Below are 23,888 nucleotides of genomic sequence, written 5' to 3' on the forward strand. Positions count from 1 at the left end.
TTGATGTTGAACGCCTGAATGCACCGCATTTCAAGTTCCCCCATATGTTAAATCCAACATACCCACCTAAACGTTCCCTTCCCAATCTAGTGCTAACTCCCGGCAGGCATCCAGTCCTCCTCCACGGGTGTGTGACCTTGGCTTTCCTACTTGCTCGCGCCATTGACCTCACGGCGAGCGCGCACGGAGGCAGCGAGGTCCTCGAGGACGGTGATGGTGTCCTCCCAGTTGATGCAGGCATCAGTGATGCTGACGCCGCGCTTGAGGCCAGAGGGGCCCTCGGGGGGGACCTTCTGGTTGCCCTCGTTGATGTTGGACTCAATCATGACGCCGATGATGGACTTCTCGCCCTCGCGCAGCTGCTCGGCGACGACCTTGGCGACCTTGGGCTGGTTGTTGTGGTTCTTCTGAGAGTTGCCTAGTAGGGTGTATTAGCAAATTTGCCTACTGGATGTGTGAGTGATACACCGTACCGTGAGAGCAGTCAATCATGATGGCCTGCTTCTGGCCCTTCTGCGTCAGGGTCTTCTTGGCGTCCTGGACGCTCTCCTTGTCGAAGTTGGGTCCCTTGGATCCACCTCGGAGGATGACGAAGCCGTGCTCGTTTCCGCTGGTCCGGGTGATGGCAGCCAGGCCCTGCTTGGTCACACCCATGAAGTGGTGCTTTGACGCCGCGGAGCCAATGGCGTCAATAGCGACACCGAGGTTGCCATCGGTGCCGTTCTTGAAGCCCACGGGGAAGGACAGACCCGACGCCAGCTCACGGTGGAGCTGGGACTCGGTGGTGCGGGCGCCGATGGCGCCGACGGAGATGCAGTCGGCAAGGAACTGGGGGGAGATGGTGTCGAGCATCTCGCTGGCAATGGGCACGCCGCTGGAGGTGAGGTCGACGAACATCTGGCGCGAGACACGGAGACCCTTGTTGATCTGGAAGGACTCGTCGATGTCAGGGTCATTGATCAGACCCTTCCAGCCGACAGTCGTGCGGGGCTTCTCGAGGTAGGCCCGCATGATGATGCACAGGTCGTCGGACAGCTTGTCCGCCAGGTCCTTCAGCCGCGCGGCGTACTCGAGAGCAGTGGCGGGGTCATGGATGGAGCAGGGACCAACAACTACAAGAAGACGGTCATTCCCACCAGTGATGATCTCAGCAGCCTCGCGGCGCCCCTTGACGACGGTCTGGACGGCATTGGCGGGGAGAGGGATTTCGGAGGTCAGGAGAGCGGGAGGGATTAGAGGATCCTGGCCCAGAACTGTTCATCTGGTCAGCTACATCCTGAATCACAGACGGGACGAATCATTTCAAGAAAATATGAGCAAAGAGATACGGCGTATTTGTGAAACCCCGTTGCCCACCTCGCCATGAGATACGACTCCCAAAACTTTGACAGTAGGTACTCACCTCTGGTGTCGTCGGCGACGAGCCCCAAATCAACTGAAGGCATGCTGTGTTGCGTGTGGAAAATTCCTTAGCCGTGAAGTTTACAGCCAGTCAGAAGCTCGATAACCGAGCTTAGCAAGTTTGTTGATCCTTGAACCCGACTATTCAACGTAGGAATTGGAGATTCGATATCGGAAAGGCGGGGCAGAAACCTTCAGCGTTCTTGACTGCAGTGTCCCAACAGGCGTCTGAGAGATGTACGGGTCGCAATGGCTGCAGAATGTGAAGTACGAACTATCTTCAATAACCGAAGCACACGGATGAGGAAGCGAGAAAAAAAGTTTCATGAGGTAATGGTGGACCTGGCGGTTGACGGAGTCCACTCGTGAGTCAGAAACGTCGTGGTCAAGCAGATGGGTGTGGATGTGGCTGCCAGAGGGCGGAGGGTCGGAGGGTCTTCGGACTAGAACCCCCACCGAGGGGCAGCGGGGGAGCCGAATACTATGTACTACATCATCAGCTGCATCAAAGGCCATGGCGACAGAGGGATCATGTGCCATTGCTAACCAATATATGGATAACGCCATGCATGCCCAGTTTGGAGGTACAGGGGGGTAAATTATTCTATCAAGAGCGACCTGGGTCTTTCTCTCTTACGACTCGTATCTCGTACTGGCTGGGTATTTTACTTCCCCCCAATTTTGGTGTGAGAGGGTGCCAATTGGACAACCTCGTGTCTACTTAGTATTTCTCCGGCAGTTTTGTTCACTCACGAACATTACAACACGTCCTACAAAGTAGGGCACAACTTCGATCAATGGGGCAGCCGGAAGTATCTAGAAGACAAATGAAACATCCGATTGCCTTCACACCTTTTTTTTCTTCTTCCTTGTCACTAAAAAGACACTCTGGATGGGTTCTGAGACTTTCTGGTACAGGGTGGCTGGCGAGGTCGGAGGTTCCACTACTCCGTACCTGCCGTGAGACAACATCTCCTGGCAGTTTACGGATACAGCCATTAAGTGGCATCGGGAACCCGTCATTGAGTTGCATGAGAGGCTCGTGGGCCATTTTAAAAGGAGAAATTTTCATCTGAGGGCCAAATGATAGCACTCTCCCTTAGATTGTATTCTGTCACTCCCGTGCAACCCCCGGTCTCTCCCTGGTGGACCCTGCAAGCCTCACCAGAACCTTTCGGCAGTGGCGCCAAACACCACCGTGATTTGATGTGTCCCGTCCTTGACTCCTGCTTCGACATTCAAACCTCTCCATCATCCTCAAGGACATATTCGTTTGTCCTTCTTCGCGCTATTCTACCCATCTTTATTATACCGGGCCTTGTTATTATATTGTAATTTGACTTATAAGGCAGGTAAGCAGCACTAATTGGTGCTGGACTCACCCGTGCACGCCGCCGCCGCCTCTCCTTCTTGATCTGCATCTCAAGCCCAATCCTCCTTCCCAAGTGGCCACTCACTCGCACGGCCACACGCACCACTTGGGAAGCGAAGACGACATCGCCTCTCGACGGAATCTCTTGCCCTCTCTTTCTTCTTTACATTTTAATTTAGTGCGATTGTCACCTTTTAATTTAGTTCGCTTACCTGGGGGCTCATCTTTTCGGCTCTTCCAATTCGCTTCCCATCATTCTATCAAGGTTGGATCGTGCTGCGCAGATGCGACTTGCCACACGGCCACGGCAGCAACCAGCCATCTTTCCCCTCACGCCGATACCTTGCTGACCCGAGCCTCCCTCAACACAACCTCCACAACGACCACATTCTCTCGGAGACAACACTCCACTATACCTTTTCCTCCTGTCTCAAGGCCAAGAGCTAGGTTATCTGCACCCGTTGTTCGTTTATCTGGGCGCCCCGCATCGGCGAGTTGCCTCGCAGTCCAGCACTCCAGCCCAGAGTCCCGCTTTCCAGCCCACCCGCCGACACCGGTCGCGATTCTCAACGACGACTTGAGTTCCGACCACTACTACCTTAGACTCGTGCCATCCACAGAGTTCCCGGAACAAGCATATACCATGGAGACAGCCGACATGTTGGAAACTCAACACTATATGGATGTCATGTCGGATCACCCCAAGAAGCGGGGCCGGGACGACGAGCAGGAATTGCACATGGGAGTGTCCAGCTTTAGTGAGCACCGAAACGTGAGTATCTTTTCGGAATGCCTTACATCGTGCTAAGAAACTGGAAACTGATTATGCGTCAGAAACGCCTCCAAAGCCTCCCCGTTCGCACATCGACTAGTCAGACCCAGCTATGGTCATCGTCGGGTGCTGTTACTCCCCTCAACGCTCGCCCGGGAGAACTTCACCACTCTTACATAGAAACCTCGCCGTACCTGGCGCCTACGGCTCCTCGGCCACCACAAGATGCGGAGATGGACATGATGGATGCTCCGGGGGAACCTCCGGGCCCTCACCGCAATTCTACCCACCTCGCTCCTGAGGGTGGCCATTCGACTGGTACGAATCGCATGCCTACGCCGATCCAGCCTAGCTTTGCGGCACAGGTTAGAGGACAGCAGCGCGAATGGACTGCCAATGGCCTACACCCCAGCACTGCGAACGACCAAGCTGTACCTCGGATCATGGCAACAGAAGCGGACTGGCATACGGTACAGAACAACCGGCGACTGCCATCACCAATTTCAGAGTACGAACATTCGATGTCGGCCTCGCTACAGCCACCTCCCCATGATATGGAACACCCCAACGCCATGATGGATGTTGAACCTCGCGCTGCGTCTCAGCCGCCAGAGAGCGATACAGACTCTCCAGGCCCTTCGCCTGAGCGCAGGGGCCACATGCGAAGCAAGCACACCATCAACAATTGGACATGGCAGCCAGGGATGAAAAAGAGCTTCAGCATCGGATACCGGGCAGACTGTGAGAAGTGTAGGCTCAAGGTACCAGGGCACTTCAACCACATTGTCATATCATAGAATGGACGGTCAATGGTTGTGGACCCGGAGACAGAGCCTTGGTTGCGGAAGCAGGCTGTGCGGTGGTCGAACTAGGTTGAGGAATCAGGCCAGCCGAAACAGAAATACCCATCAGCTCTTGGCCAGGAGGAGAGTCCAGCTGATGCTGTTCGGTGCCATTGGAGGCGCGTTGGCCAAGTCTATTCACTTGGCTCAAAGATGGCTACCCTGAGTATGGGCTGCTCATCTCTCATGCATTAAACTGGTTGATGCATAGGAGCTTTGGAAAGCTCAGCGGAACTGGGGAAAAAATTGGTTTATTGCATACGACACTCACTGGCGAATTTCCTTTTTGAGTTTCGTTCACGGGGGACTTTTCACCTGTAACATAGATCCTCGTCCTATCTGGAGGACCGAAGGAGGGCGCATTCAGTATGGCAGCCATGCTGCGAACTCTTAGCAGTGGATGACAGCATCTCGATAGATACCACAATTATAGCGTTGTATTTCACTTCACGGTTACTCTCTTCGCTTTTGCGTTAACATATTCGCTTTCATATTTGTAATGAACTGGAGAAGGACTCCGTAATGATACATATACAAAACCCAACCCCCCGGCGCCTTCTAATGCACTGCCTGATCTACAGAGGTATGATACAGTTTTGTTTGGCCAGCTAGCCGTGGTACGACCGTGGTACGATGTAGGTGTCCTTAGTTTACCATGGCCACCACCCCTTCTTTGCCGAGCCCTGGCTTTGGGAGCCTATTTCGAGTCCTAGCTGATCGAGGCTTCCCCCGTTGTGCTGGTTCTCCTTCTCCTTCTCCCACGCCTGCTTTGCTTTATCCTCGATCGTTCCACTCGATGAGGCTGTCTGTTCCCCCTCCTTACCGTCACCTAGCCCAAAAAATCCGAGAATTCCCTTGCTCTGGCTTCCCACCTTCTCGATCGCCGTCTCGCCCCCAAACGCCGGCTTGACGTGCTCCTCGAAATGTGTGCGGTGCTCGGGCGGGGACAGCAGCGGGGGCAGCTTGACACCCGTCCGCTCGGCCTCACTGTTCGCCTCCTCTACAAGAGCGATCTGGTCCTCGGTTGCCTCGCCCTTGAGGTACGCTAGTCGGGCGGTCGCCAGCTCGTCGGCCTCAAGCTTCTTCTGCGCCTCGACCCACTCGGCGCGGCGAGCGCGGTTGTAGCGGAGCATGTCCCAGACCGAGTATATGCTCACAACACCGGCGACGGCTGTTGCGCGTGGTCAGCACACCCTGCACCATCTCTGAACTCGAATACGGGATCTCGTAGTCTACCTGTGAATAGGATGACGCCCCCTACTGTGAACCGGTGCGCCGCATCGAGAAACCTCCGGGACATGTCAATGGCCCGGTCAGCCTTGCTGATCTGCGCATTTTGGGCAGCGAGATGGGCCTGCCGTAATCGCCGGACGCGCTGCTCGGGCGTCTCGCCGGGCAGGCGGGAGCTGGCTGATGGCTTCGGGGTGGCGGCGGCGGAACGGCCGGGTGCCTTGGAGGTGGCGTGGGGGATGTTGGATGTGAAGCGCGTGGCGTCCTTGACGCTCCGGGGCCCGACTCTGGACGCCATGACTCCGTATGGGGGGCTGGTGGGCGTGAGGGTGATGGGATGGTTTGGCAGTCGTGGTGTCATGAGATTTTTCGCGAGTTCTGGGAGAGGTGGAATTTGGATGCTGTGATTGGTCCGGGATAACTTCGGCTATCAGAACTGGCTGCGAGAACCCGAGGAGAACAAAGTCACGATGGGCGCGATGGCGTGGTGCTGGGAATGTGGCTCCCGTTAGGAGACTTTTTCGAACGGGATTGAATGTTAGAAATTCCCGATAGTACAGGGGTAGTTCAATCATTTATCAGGCCACTTTGACGAGAGCCTACAGGAACCCCAGGGCGGTCGAAAGTGCGCCGGCGGTAGGAGATCCTGACACTCTTAGCAAGGCCAAACAGACTTTGTGTATTGCAAAGCCAAGGGTACCAAATGGCCGAGACTTTCTTAAGTTTGTATTTGTGCTATCGGATTTGCCTAGCATCATCCGTACATCAAGGTACTTGCTTCACGACGCGTCTCCGTGGACCCTTGCCCGTCGACAGCCACTGACAAAGTGCTGCGAAGTTGCCAGGGCATCAACTAGTCATAAGACTCATAGGCGATGATGATTCTTCTTGATCAAGTGCCGATCAGTTCAGCTACGATACACACGTTCTAATGGTGGTGACAACATTTCTACAGCGCGTATCATAGACATGGCGACAGCACCTCCAGAGGTTTGTAGTCTTCTTCATGACGTTGCGTAAAGCGACGCGCACAATGAAAACAGGTGGGAAATCAAAAATTGCGCCCCCCATGGCCCCGAAGGACAATGGAGTGAGGATCGACTCCGCGCTGTGCAATGCAGGCCATCCACACTGAATTCCCCAAATCTTGAGCTGGGGAATTCGGAACAAGGTAAGTATGAAGAAGAAAGGAAGAAAACGAGCAAAGGCCGGGACCGCGCCGCAGTTTTATAGCACTAGTTGGTGCCTGGCGCCGTTCTCATTTGTCAGGCACCAAGACTCGGGGCTCAGAAAACACGTGACTCGCACAAAATTTCCAGCCAGGTGTGGCCCCCCCACCAAGGTGCCTGTCCGTACCGTAGGGCACAGAAACCCTTCAATCAAATTGTCGAGCATCCCAACTCCGAAATTTCAACGCCTCACGACCGACTAACCGACCACAGGAGCAGGTTTGATCGCAAGCAGGCACAATGGTACGTCGACAGCGATAATGGATCGCATTGCGCCGTTACAGAAATTAATTGCTGACCGCTCTCTTCTTTTTCACAGGCGATCAAGCACAACCAGAAGATTGTCAAGACCCGTGAGCACCGCCGAGACACACGCTGGATAGCGACGATGCGATGTGACAGCGACTGACCCCGAACACAGATTTCCGCAAGGATTGGCAGCGTCGGGTCCGATGCCACTTCGACCAGGTATGCGAGTTCTGAGGAAGATGCGTTGGATTGCCCTTGGACCCGGATTCTGATATTTCTCGAATAGCCCGGCAAGAAGAAGTCGAGACGTACCGCCCGTCAGGCTAAGGCTGCCGCCGTCGCCCCCCGTCCTCTCGACAAGCTCCGCCCTATTGTGCGATGCCCGACTATTAGGTACAACCGCCGTGTCCGCCAGGGCCGCGGTTTCACCCTCGCTGAGCTGAAGGTATGGTTTCTCGACTGGTGGTGTTGGGGGTGATTGGAGGATAGTTGGCTGACAATCGTCTATAGGAGGCTGGTATCCCCAGGAACTTCGCTGCTACCGTCGGTATTGCCGTCGATGGCCGCCGCCAGAACCTCTCCGAGGAGTCTCTCGCCGCCAACGTCGAGCGTCTCAAGGCCTACAAGGAGCGCCTGATCGTCTTCCCCCGCAAGTCCAACAACCCCAAGAAGGGCGACACCAAGACCAACCCCCGCGAGGTTGAGAAGACCACCCTCATCTCCGCCGCTCTCCCCATCACCCCCACCGACATTGCCGTCAAGGAGATCAGCAAGAGCGACATGCCCGCTCCCATTGAGGGCGGTGCCTACATGAAGCTGCGCAACGTCCGCGCCTGGAAGCGCCACGCCGGTGCTCGGGAGAAGCGCGAGAAGGACAAGGCCGAGGCTGAGACTGCTAAGAAATAAACAATCTCAGACAGTTTTTTTCGGCACAAAAAGGGAATCGGTGTTTGAGGGTCATCTTGCTCTTTGCGTCTCTTTACACGGAGAGGAGCAACGTCGGTTCGCGGCTTTGATGAGGATTTCTGACCCGGGCTCGGGTGGAGAGGGTTACTCTAGGTCCAGGTAGAAGAATTACGGAATGATCACCGACTATGCTCTGTATTCAGACGCTCAATGAAAGCATCACATGACTACTTGCATTGCTCTGTCGTAAATCTTACAAGGGTCGCTCAGTACCATACACTCGAGGCCGTGAAATTTCCTTGAATTCTCTTTAGCAGCAGTGGCTTTCTATTTCTGCCTGGAAACATGAACTAGAGGAAATCAAGCAGCCTGCCCCCTTTCCGCCGCAATAATCTGTGTTCCTTCCCTGATTAAGTCCTGCATCATGCTCACTCTTACCTGGTGCAACTCATCAGCGCAGTATCGTAGCATCTCCTGACACATGACCACGGCGTTCTCGCGGTCCACACGGGCCATACCCGCCTTTTGCGCCGGGTCGACCTGCTGCGGCTCGAGAGCCATCCCCGGCACACTTGGCGTTCCCGTCGCAGTCCCGGGGTTGGTCACAACGGATGAGGGCGTCTCACCGAGTTGGGAGGCGACAGTCGACGGGCTGGTGGGCCGGCCGGTGATGGTTTCAGCTAGCGCGGCGATGACAGCGTTGCTGCCTGTGACACTGCTGATGATACCGCCTCCATCCTTGGAGCGGCACATAAGGGCAAAAACGAACCAAGCCTCGGAGCGGAGGATGGGCCACTTTTGCTGAGTGACCATGAAGGAGAGGGGTTCACCGAGTTGATTCTTCGAGTAGAACAGCTCACGCCTCTTGTCGTCGTCGTCCACATCTTCTGGATTCTCGGGCTCCCAGTCCGTTAGGATGGATCTCACCGAGTTTGAATGGAGCACGCGGCAGATGGTGAGGATGGCGCGGGCAGCTTCCACTTTGGTTGGCTCGGCATCTGTCCGGCCAAAGATGGAGCAGAGCTCAGACACGGTGGTGTCTTCATACGAGGGAGTTGACTTGTCGGTGCTGAGGCGGCTGCATACCCGCTGAACGTTGGAAGGGCAGTTGATGAGGAGGAGGCGAGTCAGGGAGACAGCTGCGAATTGGACCTGGGGCAGCGTGTCGAGAGAGTATATGCGTGGGACGCATATGGGGTCTAGAAGGCCGCCCAAGGCGGGCTTGTTCTGCGCGGGGATGGCGAGATTCTTGAGGAACGAGAGTGCCGAATGGAGTACTTGGGGACTACTTGTCGAGGGGTCGGCGATGAGCTTGATCACTGGCGTGTGAGCCCCGTGCATATGAACAAGAGCTGAAGAGGTCTCATCAGAGCGGGAGAGGTTTCCCAAGGCAAGACAAGCTGCCGACCGGAGCGCTTGGTTGGGCACATTCAGCCACGAGAGGAGCGTCTGCGGCACGGGTGTTCCGAGGGGATGGTGTGCGGGAAACTCGTCGTGTGCAGTGACATCCGACAGAGCCTTCAGAAGACCTGACTGTGTCTTTTCAAGAGATGTGGCTGCATCATCATCGTCGATCTGGTCAAGACTGAAGCTCGAATGTGCTTGGTGGACTGTGTTGAGAAAAAGGGGCAGATCATCGCCCATGATTATGTTTCTCTGGAATATGTCGCTAGCAAGGTATCCCAATGCTGCTGTGACAATTACGGAGAAGTCTTCAGGATCGCTGGCGAAGGTCGGGTCTTGAGCGAGGTTGAGGAGAAGGTGGACGGTAAGGGGGTTTGCTAGTCCAGCCTCGCATTCCTGGGTGCTCAGGAGAATGAGGCTTTTGCAGATGTAGGGCGCAAATGGAGCATTATCAGAAATATCTGGAGATGACAGTAGCGCTGTGAGAGATTGGTTCAAATTTTCTTGCGATGCCTTTAGTTGTGCCGGTTCTTAAACGATGGTCAGTGTGAGAAGAAGGAGGCGATGGCAGATCAAGCTAACCGTAGTCCACCATAATGTTGTAAAGAACAGGGACGGTGAAAGGGATGAGGGAATCATCTTTTAACCGGCTTATGATGGCTGCCAAGTGCTTTCCCTCCGCCACGCGGGCACGGTTCTCGTCGGTATCTGCGCACGAATTGCCGATGATGCGGTGCGTATGGACCTGAAGTGCAGGCCTCAAGGTATTCTTGGAATTCACCTCGAGGAAGAAGGACAGAATACCCGAATCTCCAAAGGGAACACGCCATGCCACTATTTCCAGCGTTAGTTGAGTGTTATCGAAGATGACTACTACTGAGATGTGCTTACCATCTCGACTGCCGTCGCCAAGTTTCTGAGCAACAAGATCTAGCTCTTCTGACCCAGAATCCCAGAGCTGCTGGCATGTGGCCAGCACAGGGGCTAACAACTCTGTCCGACGCGTACGGGCCTCGTCTGTCTCAACCGACTCATCGTACTCGTCAGGTGCGAGGCCACTGCCCTCGCGGGAGAGTAAGGAGGCGATATCCTCAACAGTCATGGCCATGATTCTCTCCGGTGAAGAGTACTTCGGATTCGAGAAATCTAAATACTTCCAGGTCCGCGATCTAGAATTTCTTATAAGTCTAACAGCACAGCCCCTGGCATCGAGTCTCACCTCAGTTAGGTTGCTCACCAGATGGGTACCTGGTGTGGCAGGCGGGGACCAATCACAGCTGTGAGGGGCGGATGAAGCTTCTCGGTGAAGCTTCGGTGAAGATCAGATCCCCGAGGCATCGGCTGATATTCGGCTGAACCGGCCGGCTTTCCCGACCTCGGAAACACTCGCCGTGTCGCAGACTCGTGCTAGAAAAATCCACGACGGCGAAATCCAGACACTCCATTTTTGTCGCGCTGGACTAGAGCGACGCATTCCGCCTCCGAGGCCCCCCATTCAACACTCACCTTTCCCCTCTGTCTGCAAGGATTTTGGGACTATCCCTCATTTCTTTCCCTCCTTTTTCTACTCAAGATGGTAAGTTTTTCTTCGTCTAATCTCTTTCAATGCAATATTTGCCTCTGCCGGTAACAACCGCCTCCAAAGCCGTCATTGCTAATGCGCTGCCTCACAGGCGCACAAATTCGTCATCACAGCCTTCCTCACCGGCTCCCGCATCCTCGGCCGCTCCTTCGTCGCCGCCTACAAGCAGGCCCAGGCCTCGACGGCGTACCAGCGCGCCCAGGCCAAGTCCGGTAATGGCTCCTCGGGTGGCGCGTCCCTCTCCTCGGGTATGACTCTCGATGAGGCCTGCCGCATCCTCAACGTGAAGCCCCCGGCGGGCGGGCAGGCCAACGTCGAGGAGGTCATGGAGCGCTACAAGCGCCTGTTTGACGCCAACGACCCTCAGAAGGGCGGCAGCTTCTACCTGCAGAGCAAGATTGTGCGCGCCAAGGAGAGGTTCGAGCGGGAGCTGGGTCCGATACGGGAGAAGGCCGAGGCCGAAGCCGACATAAAGGAAGGGTTCAAGCCAAAGGTCTACAAGGATCGGTAGTGCGCGAGAGGCGCAGCCAGGACGAAATTTTCTCGCAACGACGATCGACTTGATCTCCCGAGCGGCATCGCCAGGACACCTCGAGGAAGGAGAAACTGGCGACTCCCCATGACAAGAGGGCCACCGCAAGGTCAAGGCCTCTAAAGGAAACAAGGAGTTCCTTTGTATTACATGTACATCTTCACTCGACTGCGGCATGGCACGGCGTTCTTGGGCGGGCATAAGGGGGGCTGGCTTTACAGGTCGTTGAACTGGTGGTTGGGCTAGACTAGAGCGGGACATTGTGAGCCTAATAAATACCCTGTAAGATATCAATTGAAGCTGCGGCCGCCCGCAATTATTCTAAACTACTATTACCGAACTGGATTCTTCGGGGGAAACTCCACTACAGCCTCCTTCTGACCAGACCTTTCCAGTAATCGAAGCTGTTTTCATCGCTCTGCAACGCCCACATCTTACCTGTGCTTCTGCCGTCCTTATCTGTCTCCTCCACGCGGAGCATACCCCAGTCTCGGGTGATGCCAGTTACCCGGGCCTGGACGCCACCCTCGGCCTCTAGGGTTACGCGTTGGCCCGAGTGCAGCCAGTGGCGATAGTACCGTCTCTCGAGATCTGCTGAGAACCCTTCTCGCATGAACTGAGCATGTATGGCCTCGAGTCGAGTCAGGAGGCGGGCGAGGAGCGTCTCGATGTGAAGAGGGGCAGCGTCAGGGGGGAGGAGGTCGGAGATTGAGGTTGTGGGCCGGGGGTTGGTGGTGTTGACGCCTATTCCAAGTACGATTTGGTAGGCGCCGTCAAAGTAGCCAGCCTGGGACAGTATGCCGCCAATCTTGACATATTCTTCCGAGTCTGGTTTCTTCGGGTCCTTTGCATCTGGTACGAGTTAGCATGGAACAACATGGTTGCAAACTTGAGGGAGCCCACATATATCGTTTGGCCACTTAATCCTGATGGGAATCTTCTCGTATCCTTCACCGTAGGACTGAACGGCTTCCACAATGGCAATTGCCGCGATATACTGAAGAAAGACGATGGGCCGCGTCATGGCGAGATGTGCTGGGTGGTTGATGACGGTGGAATGGAGAAGAGCTCCTGGCGGGGCTATCCACACATTCGTTCCACGGCCCCGTGCAGAAACTTGAGTTGACGCTGCCACAGTGAACCCGGTTGGCACGTGGGACAGAAGCTTCGGGTTCCTGGAAGTATGTTAGCAACTCGGACGATGGAATGGGGGTTTGGATTGACCAACTTGTCGAGGATAGTGTTTGTACTCGTCAGAACGTCGCCATAGAGGAGCACGTTGCCCCATGATTCTGCGTCAGGCTCCATAACCTGATATCTTTGCAGGCTAGAATAGTATAGCTTGTGATTGAATCGTGGCGTCTGCTTCATTGAAGGTGAGCTCGTCTCGTGAGCGACAATTTTCTTCACGATTGTCCCATAGTCGATGGTGCCGTCGTCCCTGGCGTTAGCCCGGTCATCCTCGGGCAATGAGGCGCGTAGCTCGTCCATATTTAGTTGACTAGTTTGAATCTGGATGCAGAATGTGTCGGCCTCTGCCCTGATAAGTTCCTTGCCATTCTCTTTGTCCATGATGGCCTCCCATGAACTGAGCAATTCTGTGACTTGGGTGTTGTCCACGGCCGAAAGGTGAAGAGTAGACAACGAGGGAACTGTGTGGCTTATCGTGTTGGGTTCAAGGCCAAGTTTCTTGAGGCAGGCCCTGAGAAAACCAACGCGTGACTCGTCTGCCGCGGCGAGCCTAGCCACGAGATGGTCGTAGCCTGGGATATGGGGTTTCGGGCTCAAATTGATGGCGGCGAATCTTTTAACTGATCAGAAAGCAGGTTTCGGTGCGTTTAGGGGATACGTACTCGGGATGGGGCCCCGAGAGCATAGCTTTGCCGTTGCCCACGCTACAGAGCACCACAGCGGCCTTGCCATCTCCGCCGTCCACGTCGATATCGTCCTCAAAGGTGGCCAATACCTCGACTTTGCGACCCCCAAAGGACTTGGCGTCGACAAACACTCCACCTCCATTGAAGTAGGATGTCGTCTCGGAGGGAGCATGCTCACCGAGCACTCCCCTTTCCACCTTGAGAGTCACCGCTCGTGCACCCTTCTCGCTCTGGTAGTCGAACCCCTTGAAGGCAGCGCCCCGACACGTGCCCGGAAAGAAGCGCAGCTCCCTGCTCCCAATGACTTCGAGTGGCCCGTTGCCCTCCTCGAACTCGCACCTGCGACTACCGTAGTATCCGCCGGCGCAGAAGCCGAGATACGAGCCTCCGCGGCGGACATAGTCGGCGATGCGACGGTTGCCCTCGCCGTTGAGGACGCGGCAGTAGCCGAGGTCGGCGCCGCCGGGGAAGACGAGGAGGGCGCAGGTGGGGGCCCAGGGCTCCTTGAGGATGACATTCTCGGAGATGGGGATGACGGCGTAGTTGGGGGACAGGAGCTGGCGCAGCGAGAAGATGCAGTGCCTCACAGACTCGGAGGTTGCTCCAGTGCCTAGTGGGAGATCAGCTGGGGAAATTCTGGAAACAGAGAGGAGGCCACAAAGTTTACCTGTGTACACGAGAACATTGAGTTTTCGGACGGCCATGATGATGGCCAGTGGTGAGTTGGCGTGATTATTATGTCGTTGGGGTGAAGGGATCAGTTCATTTTTCCCCGTACACTCTGTCTATTGCCGTGGAAATTTTGTCCTCTGCAAACCTTACGGGCAGCAACAAATAATCAACGCAATGGGCTCGCAAGCGTCTCGACCGGAACAGGAGGCACCACCAGTTCCGACGAACGAAGAGGATGAAACGATGACGACGACATCAGCGGTGGTCGAAGAGGACGATGAGCCAGATGAGTGGTACGTGTGGTCATGCCAGGGCGAATCGGCCATCTCTCTCTACAGCCTCCCCTCCAACTTAGGCTCCAGCCGCTGACAGCCGAACTTGTAGGGACAAGCGCATATTCAGCACTGGGTGTGCAGGTGAGCTTCTCTCATTTGTTTTCTTTATCCAATTTCAAGATATTGGCTAGAGATGGTTTTCACAGCAGCAACCATGCTGACCCGGTGTTCGCAGACGAGAATGCCAAGATGACGGACTGCTACTTTGAGAAGAAGGACTGGAGGGCTTGTGCGGAAGAGGTCAGTCTGTTTCATTTCATAATACCGTATCAACGGAAAGCAGCTGCTTGACGGTTTCGACATTGGAATTAGACACTGTGATCCCATGCTAACAGCATTGCAGATGGAGCAGTTCAAGCGATGCTGGAAGCAGCATGGCAACGACGAGCGCACAGGTAGCAAAGATGCGTGACGCGCCTGGCTGCATGGTTGTACAGTATCGTGTATTTATTAAGGATGATAAACCAGCTCAATGAATTTAATGAAACCCATCTCTATAATAATATGCAATTGTTCAATCAACCATTTCCCCCGTCACCTCCCTGATCGCTGATTGATGCCACAGGACCAACAGAACATGCTGACCTTCTTTTTTCCCGCTGTATTCCCGTACCCGCGGCGCGCAAACGCTTGGACCCTGGTTGGTGGTTGGTGAATGCGAATGCCAACGCGAAAAAAGTCCACACCACCTTACACTCTGTATTCTGGATCTTGGAACATAGAACCATTCACGACCACAATCGACAATGTTTTTCCTCCGCAGAGCCGCCAGCGCGGCGCCCCGGAAAGCATTCCGACCAGCGGTCCGCCAGGTCCCTCGCGCAGGGCAGGCCATTCCGCGGCTGTACTCCACCGACGCTGCGTCCCCAGCTCCCGCCGAGCAGCAGCAAGAGTCCAAGCCAGAGACGCCCGCGACGCCCGCAACGCCCGCAACAGAGGCAGCGCAGCCCGCCGCACAGACCCAGGAGCCTAAGAAGACAGACAGCAAACCTGCGCCCAGGTACGCGACAAACAAGTCGAAGTCGAAGCAGCCTCCGCCCAAGCAAAACCAGCCCAAGCAACCCGACCCTCCTAAGAAACAGGCGGCACCCGTACCAGAAGACCAACCGCGTGAGGTCAGCGCGGGCATATGGACGGCGGCGGTCAGGAGCGTGGCGGATGGCAACACGGATATCGACTGGGCGAGCAGCTACCATGGCATTGCCACCAAGCCCGTTTCCCCGGAGCAGTACAAGATCCTGATCCGTAGCATCCCCGACAAGGACATTGAGGTCAAGCCCGATGGCGTGCTGTACCTCCCCGAGATCAAGTACAGGAGGCGGCTGAACGAGGCGTTTGGGCCCATGGGATGGGGTCTCATTCCCCGTGGAGAAGTCAATGTGGGTGCCCACATCGTCACGCGCGAGTACGCTCTCATCGTCGGTGGCCGGTAAGCCTTAATAACCCCTGCTGTCTTCTTCGCGAATGTATTACTGACGGGGATGCCCCGCAGGTTCGTCTCCCAGGCGCAGGGCGAGAACACGTACTTCAACGACGACCAGCTCCCCTCGGCCGTCGAGGGCTGCAAGTCCAACGCCCTGATGCGGTGCTGCAAGGACCTGGGCATCGCGTCGGAGCTCTGGGATCCCGAGTTTATCCGCAAGTTCAGGAAGCACCAAATGACCGAGGTCTGGGTCGAGCACATCACCACCAAGAAGAAGCGTGCCATGTGGTTCAAGACTGGCCTTGTCCACGTCAGCTACCCCTGGAGGCAAACATAAGAGGAGCGTTCGGTATCACGGGGTGGAGAGCTTGTATAACAATCACACACATTGTACAATATTGGGCGAGCTGTTTTTCAACTTTGTCTGGCGTAGACTTGGTTCGTTGGGGGAATCCCGCCATCTATCTGGTCAGTAACACTTCATACGGCATTACTACGGCATTACTACATTGAATTTGAAGCGAAATTCGGCGTCTATGACCAAAGTAACCTAGAGGCACCAGGGCTAAGCCAGAACCTCCTGTCGTCCCAATGTGCCACGAAAGCATGATGATCAAGTCCCCCGCCCTTGCGGCCACTAACATCTCAAATCTAATACATTGCGCCATACTCCCGCCAGGACTGCTGCTGGTTGTGGAAGTCCTACTGATCCACTTCCGTTTCCGTTTCCACGTCCCCAGAGCCGACCCAGTTCCACGGCATCCAGCTGCCGGTGCTGCTGCCCGAGATGTTGCGTTTCCGAAGGTCATTCTCAACCCTTATGCCGTTGTCAACCTCAACCTTCACGAAATCGATCTCGCTACGGCTCTTGCTCAGGCCGCTCCACATGCTCAGGCCGCTGGGCGGGCGCTGCGTCCCCTCCTCGGCCTCGTCGCCGCTGTCAATGTTGAGGGACGACTTGCGGGGGGTGGTATGCTGGGTAGGGGTCTGCACCTCGGAGGTCTCGTCGCGCTCGAGCTCCTTAGCCTCATTGTCGAGCGCCGAGAGGAGGATGTTGAGACGCTCGCGCTGGGCGGCGATGAAGGTCATCTTCTCGCCCGAGGACTGCAGGTTGGAAGGGAGGATGCCGCTGTCGCCTGCCGCACGCGCGGCGCCACCGCTACCGGCTGCAGCGGTGGCGGCGGACACGGCACTGGCGAGCATGTTGTAGAAGTCAGCTCCGGCGTTGGTGGGGTTGGTCCATCGCGTGGTGGGAACGCTGAACCGGGCGAGGAGCGACTGGGTGTAGCTCTGGGGGCCAGTAGTATCGGGGGCAGGCGGCGGGTTCCTGGATGGAGGCAAGCCAAATAGATTCGTCCGGAGAAACTCGATGGCCTGCTTGAAGTAGGCGGCGCCGGCAGCCTTGAGTCGGTCGTGGGCGCTGGAGATGAACTCGTCGATCTGGGACTCGTTCTCTTCGAGGAAGGGGTGGATACTTTCCTCGTAGATGATGCGGGCGCCTTGGGTCTGCGGGAGGATGAGGTAGAGAAGGAAGAGCAGGCGAAAATAACCGTAGAAGGGAATCCTGGGAACAGTTAGCAGATGGCGGTGTGCGAAACAAAAGGGAGGGTCGTACCACATGAGGATGAAGGACATCCAGGACTCAACCAGAAGGCAGCAGCTGAAGACAACCCAGTACATGAGCCATGGCGTCAACTGGGCGGGATCGGAGGTCTTGAGAGCTTTGTAGGAAGCGAAAATAGGGAATAGGAAGGATGCGATGGAGCTGCGACGATAGGGCTGGCGGTTAGCTGTATTACTCGAGATGGGATTCTGGGCGACAAGGCGATTGCGATGCGATGCGATGCGATGCGCTGTGACGTGACGCATGGCGGGGCACTCGGGGATACAGCGGGGGCAGTAGGATGGGACTCACGATAAGAGCATAGCAAAGAGGTCGAACATGGCTTCAAGCGGTGGGCGAGGCCTGGCCCTCGGATCACGATGTTCAAGCGGGTGGTGATGATGGATTTAGAGCGGCCCCTGCGAAGGTCAGTGTTTGCGAGGCTTTGCGAGGCATGAGGTTGCTGAGTTGAAGCTGCTTCGTGCCGACAAAGATAAGTACGAATACTCATAAGGTATCAGGCTGCCAGCCGCTCTTGGAGCGTGCCAAGTTGCCAACTGGGCCACTGTGGGTGACGGATCGGCGGGGGAGATCAGCAGAGGGTCCCGGATGCGGACAGTGGGGGGTTTTTAGGTCCGTCGCTTGGGGTTCAGTAGGGTCGCATGTGGTGCATTCAGAGGCCAGTTAAACGCCAAAAGCATCGACAACAAACGGCAGGAAGAGGCTAAAATGCGGCTTTTTGGTATTTGTTGGGCCTCGAGTGGTCTTTTCCGCATCTTCCCAGGATACTTTCCATGGGTCGTCAAGCCTTGGCCAGGTCAAGCCTGGGTCCTGTGAGACGTCTGCCGGGCCGTAGATGGATGACTGCTGATGGGCGGGAAGCCCGCGCTGATGCCCGCTGATGCGCACTGGTGCCGCTGGCCCGCTGCTGCCCGCTGCTTGGTGGCCCCGTGACTGGCTCTGGTGAGAGTGGGCTGCCTGATTCCCGAGCCCCAGCCCTCAGCATTCCCATCTTGGCCCAAAACATTCCAGCCAACCCGGCTGAACTCTCCTTCGCTGCCCTCTCACAGGAAGCTCACGAGGCAGGAGGACGTGGCGCCATGGCACATCGCCCCCGCATCGCCATCCATTCACGATTCATCCCCGTTCGCAGCCATGTGCCTGACTGCCTGCTCGCCAAACGCAACGGGCTGGTCAGGTCCTCTCCACCGCGACCCGCGTTGGTGCTACGTACCCGTACACATATATCCCACGCGATGCCTCATTCACACTACGCATCACGCCTCAGCATTCCCCATCAAGTGAATAAACTCGTGGATTATCGAACATTCGTCAGACAAAGAATTTATCCCAGGCTGCCGTAACGCCATAAGCTTTGCTGACGTCTAGCTTCAACTTGGTCAGTCCATCGTTGACGTTCTTGGCGGAGAGGGGCGCTTGTCACGTTGGGTTGAGCATCTCGGGTTGGGCATCTTGGAGCTCTTCAGGTTGTTGACTCGCGTCGAGGGGCCTTCAACCTTCGGTCCGATTCCATCAATACGAGGCGTCAACGCTTCAACTTGTCAACAATTATGGCCGTCAACGAGGTGCAGCTCTGGTCAAATGGTCATCAACAGAGTGCCTCCAGCCCTGGCCAAGTGGCCATCGCTACCCCAGCGAGGTTCCGAAACCTCAAGGTTCTTCTCCGGGTGGCAGTCGAATGCTGGGATGGGATTCAGGTCGTTCAGATGCAAAACGCTGCTCCACGCGGATGCTTTGCCCGCATGTCCCGGCAAAGCCATGTCATGGGACTCCAAACCCCGCCATCTCGGGGACTGTCCACCGTAAGCTTGGTGGTGGCTCGCTCGTCTCATTCCTATTACGATCCCTAGCGGTGCTCGGACAAGAGCATGAAACGTCAACACCCGCAGTGGGCTCGTTTTAGCTATGTCTCTGTTTGGACATGGGATTCTGCCAGCGGGGCATCCTCAATATCCCAGTGTCACCCCCCGGCTTGGCTCCCGGACCCTCTGCCCCCGAGTTTGCAAATTGGCCCCGGGGTACCGCTCCGACTCCGTTGCCCCGAAGTAGCCCACCAATCAACAATCTTATCTGACTCTGGAGTTGTAACTCGGGTGGGCATCCTGCAACATATACAGTGCCTTGGCGGCCTCGAATTGGATCTGGGATTGCCCTGCCCATCGGGTTTCACTGGCAGACTAGAAGCTGTGAGCCTGATATTCTCAACTTGCCAGGGGCTGTGATTCGTTCGTGTAAAGTGCTGCAATCCAGCTTCCGTTGCTGTCTCTTTCGGACGCTGGCCCACTGGTCTGGGCGCCGAGTTGTATAAGAGGACCTTCACCCATCGTGGAGGCCTCGTTGACGTACTCGCAATCTATTACCAACGGTTCTTTTACAGTATCTTTGTCACCATCACCAGTCACCATCACCAGTCACAATGAAGTCTCTCCAGTTCTCTGCTCTTGCCGCTCTGGCTGCGAAGCAGGCCATGGGCCATGCCACCTTCCAGGATCTCTGGGTCAACGGCGTTGACAAGATAAGTCACAAGAAATCCATTACCTCCCGGCTCTAGCTTACAGTTTACACGGTGCCGAATGCGCCCGTCTTCCCGGGAGCAACAGCCCCGTCACAGATGTCACTAGCAACGATCTTCGATGCAACGCCAACCCTGGCACTGCCTCCGGCAACTGCGCTGTTGCCGCCGGAGACGTCGTGACCGTCGAGATGCACCAGGTATCTTTCTCCTCGTCGTTCGTAGGATATACGGTATCATGGGGCCGATGTTAATTTTCTTAGCAACCCGGTGACAGGTCTTGCGATAACGAGGCCCTCGGCGGAGCCCACTACGGCCCCGTCATGGTCTACCTTACGGCTGTCGACGATGCTGCCGCCGCCGATGGCTCGACAGGATGGTACAAGATCTACCAGGATTCATGGGCCAAGAACCCCTCTGGTGGGTCTGGCGACGACGACTTCTGGGGCTCCAAGGACATGAACACCTGCTGCGGCCTGGTCGACGTCAAGATCCCCGAGGACACCCCTGCTGGCGACTACCTCCTCCGCGCCGAGGTCATCGCCCTCCACACCGCTGGTGGCGAGGGCGGCGCCCAGCTCTACATGACCTGCTTCCAGCTGACCGTCGACGGCAGCGGCAGCTCCAAGCCCGAGACGGTCCTGTTCCCCGGCGCCTACTCCTCCAGCGACCCTGGCATCCTCGTGGACATCCACTCCTCGCTGGATAGCTACGTTGCCCCTGGACCCGATGTCATTGAGTCTGGTACCGTCAGGGAGGCTGGTTCGGACTGCACTGGCTGTGAAGCCACCTGCACGGCTGGCGCCGCCGCCGCTCCTACGGCTTGAGCAGTGGAATAGGCGACAGAATTTCACGAAGGGATGGGTGCATGTTCACGGCATAAGCGGGAGCGGGCTCACCACATGAAATTGATTCGGTGCTTTCTTCCATCTTATTGGCCACACGCATGGCCCGGTTTCTTCTTCATGACATCTTCTTTCTGCCCAAACTTGTTCTTCAAATCGCCCAGAGCATTCTCCAGTCGGCGTAGTAGTCCTGAATTACCCAGTAATAACCAAACAGGATGGACTCGGTGTTTTACATCCGATTAATACTCTTGATTTGATTCTCCTGCATCCCTCCCGGGAAGCCGCTATATACTACCAACCAGCTACTAATGCAGCGATAGGCGACCGACGCACAGAGGCAGTCCCGTCACCGAGTGTCCCCTGATACCCGGGAGGCGCTCAGGCCGAGGTCTCGGGCCACAGATCGCGGGCCACATCCTGGATCAGCTTCAGCTTAGCAAACATCTTCTCCTCGGTCATGCCATCGGCACCGACCGCCACGCTGGCGAAGCCGCACTGGGGGCTGATGCCAATGTTGCCCATGGCCTCCTCCACGGTGCGGCCCTGGCCCTCGGCGATGATGCGCGCGGCCTCGCGCACCTTGTCCTTCATGGCCTCGGCGGCCTCGAGTTCCGGGTCCTTGGTGGTGACGACGCCCAGCACCACGTTCTTGTGGCTGGGCAGGAAGCGCAGAGGCTCGAAGCCGCCCGAGCGAGGGTTGTCGTACTCGAGGAAGAAGGTGTCGTAGTTGAGCGTCTTGAAGAAGCGCTCGGCAATCTTCTCGTACGAGCCCTCGCTGAAGTGCATCGACTTGGAGAAGTTGCCTGTTTTGTTTTTTTAGGGGTAAGCCTCTGTGGATATGTCATATTGCTTCTACTAGCCCAAGAATGATGGACTCACCTCGGCAGATGTGGAGGCCGACGTGCATGTCAGCCGGGCGGTCGGCGATGCAGTCGTTGTGGGCCTTGAGGTAGGTCTCAAACAGCTGGTCCGGGTCGACGCCGTCATCGCGGAGCGACTGGAGCATGGCGTCGGAGCAGAAGTAGGCCAGGGTAGGGTCGTCGATCTGGACGTTGCGCAGGCCGTCGTCGTAGAGCGTCTTGAGCTCCTGGCGGTAGGCGGCTGCCACGTCGGCGAAGAAGTCGGCGTCGTTGGCGTAGGCGTCGCTGCTGTAGCACTTGCCAGGGGCCAGGCGCAGGTGGAAGTAGCACGGCGGCGGCATAGTGAACTTGCACAGATGCCACTGGTCCTGGGGCACCTGGGCCTTGAGGAGGCGCCAGTTGGCCAGGTAGGGGCTCGTCTCGTACCGGATCTTGGACTCACACACGGCCGCCATCGGGTACTGGCGCCCCGTCTTCTTGAGGGCGGCGATGGGGGGAGCGGACAGACGGGCCAGCTCCCAGGGCACGGGGCTGACCTCGCGGAAGCCGCCCAGCTTCTCGAAGAAGCCCGAGAAGTAGTACTTGCGGTCAAACTCGCCCGACGTCAGCGCCAGCACGCCGTTGGCCTGCTGCTTCTGCACAATGTCCTTGATGGCATCCTGCTGGACCTGCAGTAGCTCGGCCGCGGTGGCCTCGCCCTTGTCGGCCTTCGCCTGCGTCTCGGAGAGCGACGCCGGGCGGATCAGGGAGCCGATGTGGTCGGCGTGGAAGGGTAGTCTCATTCTGGGCGACGTGGATGCGAGGAGGATGGAGGGGATGAGGTGATACTGATGATAACTTCAACAGGTCAATGATAGATAACCTGGGACGCAGAACACAACAATGGAATCGCCCAGAACTGAGCAATTTTTATATAGAATCCCATGGACTGACCCCTCTGAGGGGGGCTTCGGGGCTTGCTCCTCATCGCCCCCATTCCACGGTGCAGTCCCCACGTCCCACGATGCCCATTACCCACGGCAAGGCACCGCTAATAAGGGTCCTCTCCATGTCCCCATGCTTGGCGGTCTTTGCCTCGAATCAGAGCCGAGTTAAATCTCCTCAGTGCAATTGTTCCCGCCCCAATCAGCAGGCTTCCTCCTGGAAAAGGCGTTCCCCTCAGATGGGTAATATATTAGTGATTTAACCGGCTTGTAGATTCGGCACTTACCACCTCGAAACCACGTATCAAAGGCTCCGTAAACACCATGCAAACCTTGGGGTCTCCAATCTAGTCCCGATATGAATTTGTGTACGAGTACGCGCCGGTTTATTTGGCTTAACTGACAGCATTTGGCAGATGATAATTACCTTGTCGCGACTAGCACCATGTGCCTTGGAGAACAAGATCCCAGTCGACACTAACATCCCCCCCCATCTAATTCGGTGCGGGGGTGACTCGCTAATCGGGGTGGAATATTGGAGGTGATACTGTTGAAATGGAGATCCATAGGTAAGGTAGCAGATACCCCTCTGTGAACAGTGGCGTTTTTGTTTCTTCTTTCCCCCCCATATTCCTTATAAGCATTTATTTTCCATTGATCTTATAAATACTATCGTTGTTCACCTCCAGGGTACGTTTTAGGCTCACATGTCAGGCAGGGTATGCATGTCTCAGATGCCATTCCAGCACCGAGTCTTGCAGCATTGAGGCATCAATCAAGCCTTGTCGCGAAACATTCCATATAACTTGCAGGTGAGGGGAACTTCCATCCCGCACCACCAAGGGACTATAGGTGGTTTCCGTGTGTGCTGTGCAAGCTGTCCAGACAAGATGAATCTTGAGCTGGATTAGTAACCAGTCTATTGTTTGAAGAGGTCATATTTGTCATGGATGTTGCAAGGATAATGGAAATTCAAATCTATAATGAGTTCTTTTAATATATATTTGGGTACGTAATTTGGATGTGTATTCCAGGTTGTGCAAGTTTCTTGCCCCAACACTATCCGTAGTATCTAACATGATAATCAACACCAAGTGCCAGTGGTCTACCAAATTCAATTCAGCCAGCATTTGTCTCGACGTCTCGGGTCTACGGATCAACACGTGGCAAAAAAGGCAAAGAGAACCCAGTGAATTTCCCTATAATAAATAAAAAACACCTAATTTACCTACAATCGAATGGTTCTGGGGTAGAAAGTGATGAAGACGATGGTGTTTAGGGTAGGTAGGCAATAA

General features: G+C 55.9%; 12 protein-coding genes across 12 annotated transcripts; 6 read left to right on the forward strand and 6 right to left on the reverse strand.

Moving 5' to 3' along the window:
* Window positions 1-146: 146 nt before the first annotated feature.
* On the reverse strand, window positions 147-1,445 carry ARO4 (3-deoxy-7-phosphoheptulonate synthase ARO4; the record flags this gene model as incomplete). The annotated part of the gene is made up of 3 exons (XM_083191212.1): window positions 147-418; window positions 474-1,253; window positions 1,403-1,445. The coding sequence occupies 3 exons, from the start codon at window positions 1,443-1,445 to the stop codon at window positions 147-149; spliced, it is 1,095 nt and encodes a 364-aa protein (XP_083052426.1).
* A 1,971-nt stretch (window positions 1,446-3,416) lies between these two features.
* ACO1O0_001731 (uncharacterized protein) lies at window positions 3,417-4,342 on the forward strand (the record flags this gene model as incomplete). The annotated part of the gene is made up of 2 exons (XM_083191213.1): window positions 3,417-3,545; window positions 3,608-4,342. 2 exons carry the CDS (start codon window positions 3,417-3,419, stop codon window positions 4,340-4,342), a joined length of 864 nt encoding a protein of 287 aa, XP_083052427.1.
* A 695-nt stretch (window positions 4,343-5,037) lies between these two features.
* ACO1O0_001732 (cytochrome oxidase c assembly-domain-containing protein) lies at window positions 5,038-5,915 on the reverse strand (the record flags this gene model as incomplete). Its single annotated transcript, XM_083191214.1, has 2 exons — window positions 5,038-5,558; window positions 5,624-5,915. 2 exons carry the CDS (start codon window positions 5,913-5,915, stop codon window positions 5,038-5,040), a joined length of 813 nt encoding a protein of 270 aa, XP_083052428.1.
* Window positions 5,916-7,086: 1,171 nt separating this feature from the next.
* Window positions 7,087-8,001, forward strand: rpl13 (60S ribosomal protein eL13; the record flags this gene model as incomplete). Its single annotated transcript, XM_083191215.1, has 5 exons — window positions 7,087-7,089; window positions 7,166-7,199; window positions 7,268-7,314; window positions 7,382-7,540; window positions 7,606-8,001. The coding sequence occupies 5 exons, from the start codon at window positions 7,087-7,089 to the stop codon at window positions 7,999-8,001; spliced, it is 639 nt and encodes a 212-aa protein (XP_083052429.1).
* Window positions 8,002-8,361: 360 nt separating this feature from the next.
* Window positions 8,362-10,513, reverse strand: ACO1O0_001734 (armadillo-type protein; the record flags this gene model as incomplete). Its single annotated transcript, XM_083191216.1, has 3 exons — window positions 8,362-9,866; window positions 9,988-10,239; window positions 10,297-10,513. 3 exons carry the CDS (start codon window positions 10,511-10,513, stop codon window positions 8,362-8,364), a joined length of 1,974 nt encoding a protein of 657 aa, XP_083052430.1.
* Window positions 10,514-11,010: 497 nt separating this feature from the next.
* Window positions 11,011-11,498, forward strand: PAM16 (import motor complex subunit PAM16; the record flags this gene model as incomplete). Its single annotated transcript, XM_083191217.1, has 2 exons — window positions 11,011-11,031; window positions 11,079-11,498. The coding sequence occupies 2 exons, from the start codon at window positions 11,011-11,013 to the stop codon at window positions 11,496-11,498; spliced, it is 441 nt and encodes a 146-aa protein (XP_083052431.1).
* Window positions 11,499-11,883: 385 nt separating this feature from the next.
* On the reverse strand, window positions 11,884-14,100 carry BPL1 (biotin--[acetyl-CoA-carboxylase] ligase BPL1; the record flags this gene model as incomplete). The annotated part of the gene is made up of 5 exons (XM_083191218.1): window positions 11,884-12,371; window positions 12,423-12,694; window positions 12,748-13,323; window positions 13,373-14,006; window positions 14,064-14,100. The coding sequence occupies 5 exons, from the start codon at window positions 14,098-14,100 to the stop codon at window positions 11,884-11,886; spliced, it is 2,007 nt and encodes a 668-aa protein (XP_083052432.1).
* Window positions 14,101-14,242: 142 nt separating this feature from the next.
* Window positions 14,243-14,815, forward strand: ACO1O0_001737 (uncharacterized protein; the record flags this gene model as incomplete). Its single annotated transcript, XM_083191219.1, has 4 exons — window positions 14,243-14,361; window positions 14,453-14,484; window positions 14,579-14,643; window positions 14,747-14,815. 4 exons carry the CDS (start codon window positions 14,243-14,245, stop codon window positions 14,813-14,815), a joined length of 285 nt encoding a protein of 94 aa, XP_083052433.1.
* A 334-nt stretch (window positions 14,816-15,149) lies between these two features.
* ACO1O0_001738 (mitochondrial genome maintenance MGM101-domain-containing protein) lies at window positions 15,150-16,163 on the forward strand (the record flags this gene model as incomplete). The annotated part of the gene is made up of 2 exons (XM_083191220.1): window positions 15,150-15,832; window positions 15,896-16,163. The coding sequence occupies 2 exons, from the start codon at window positions 15,150-15,152 to the stop codon at window positions 16,161-16,163; spliced, it is 951 nt and encodes a 316-aa protein (XP_083052434.1).
* Window positions 16,164-16,528: 365 nt separating this feature from the next.
* On the reverse strand, window positions 16,529-17,770 carry ACO1O0_001739 (TB2/DP1, HVA22 family-domain-containing protein; the record flags this gene model as incomplete). Its single annotated transcript, XM_083191221.1, has 2 exons — window positions 16,529-17,390; window positions 17,742-17,770. 2 exons carry the CDS (start codon window positions 17,768-17,770, stop codon window positions 16,529-16,531), a joined length of 891 nt encoding a protein of 296 aa, XP_083052435.1.
* Window positions 17,771-19,866: 2,096 nt separating this feature from the next.
* ACO1O0_001740 (lytic polysaccharide monooxygenase auxiliary activity family 9 protein) lies at window positions 19,867-20,789 on the forward strand (the record flags this gene model as incomplete). The annotated part of the gene is made up of 3 exons (XM_083191222.1): window positions 19,867-19,969; window positions 20,062-20,162; window positions 20,226-20,789. 3 exons carry the CDS (start codon window positions 19,867-19,869, stop codon window positions 20,787-20,789), a joined length of 768 nt encoding a protein of 255 aa, XP_083052436.1.
* A 399-nt stretch (window positions 20,790-21,188) lies between these two features.
* On the reverse strand, window positions 21,189-22,452 carry ACO1O0_001741 (cobalamin-independent methionine synthase II family protein; the record flags this gene model as incomplete). The annotated part of the gene is made up of 2 exons (XM_083191223.1): window positions 21,189-21,613; window positions 21,690-22,452. The coding sequence occupies 2 exons, from the start codon at window positions 22,450-22,452 to the stop codon at window positions 21,189-21,191; spliced, it is 1,188 nt and encodes a 395-aa protein (XP_083052437.1).
* Between the last annotated feature and the right edge of the window lie 1,436 nt (window positions 22,453-23,888).

Source organism: Amphichorda felina (genome assembly GCF_050947745.1).
Source record: "Amphichorda felina strain 45539 chromosome Unknown scaffold_2, whole genome shotgun sequence".
NCBI lineage: Eukaryota > Fungi > Ascomycota > Sordariomycetes > Hypocreales > Bionectriaceae > Amphichorda > Amphichorda felina.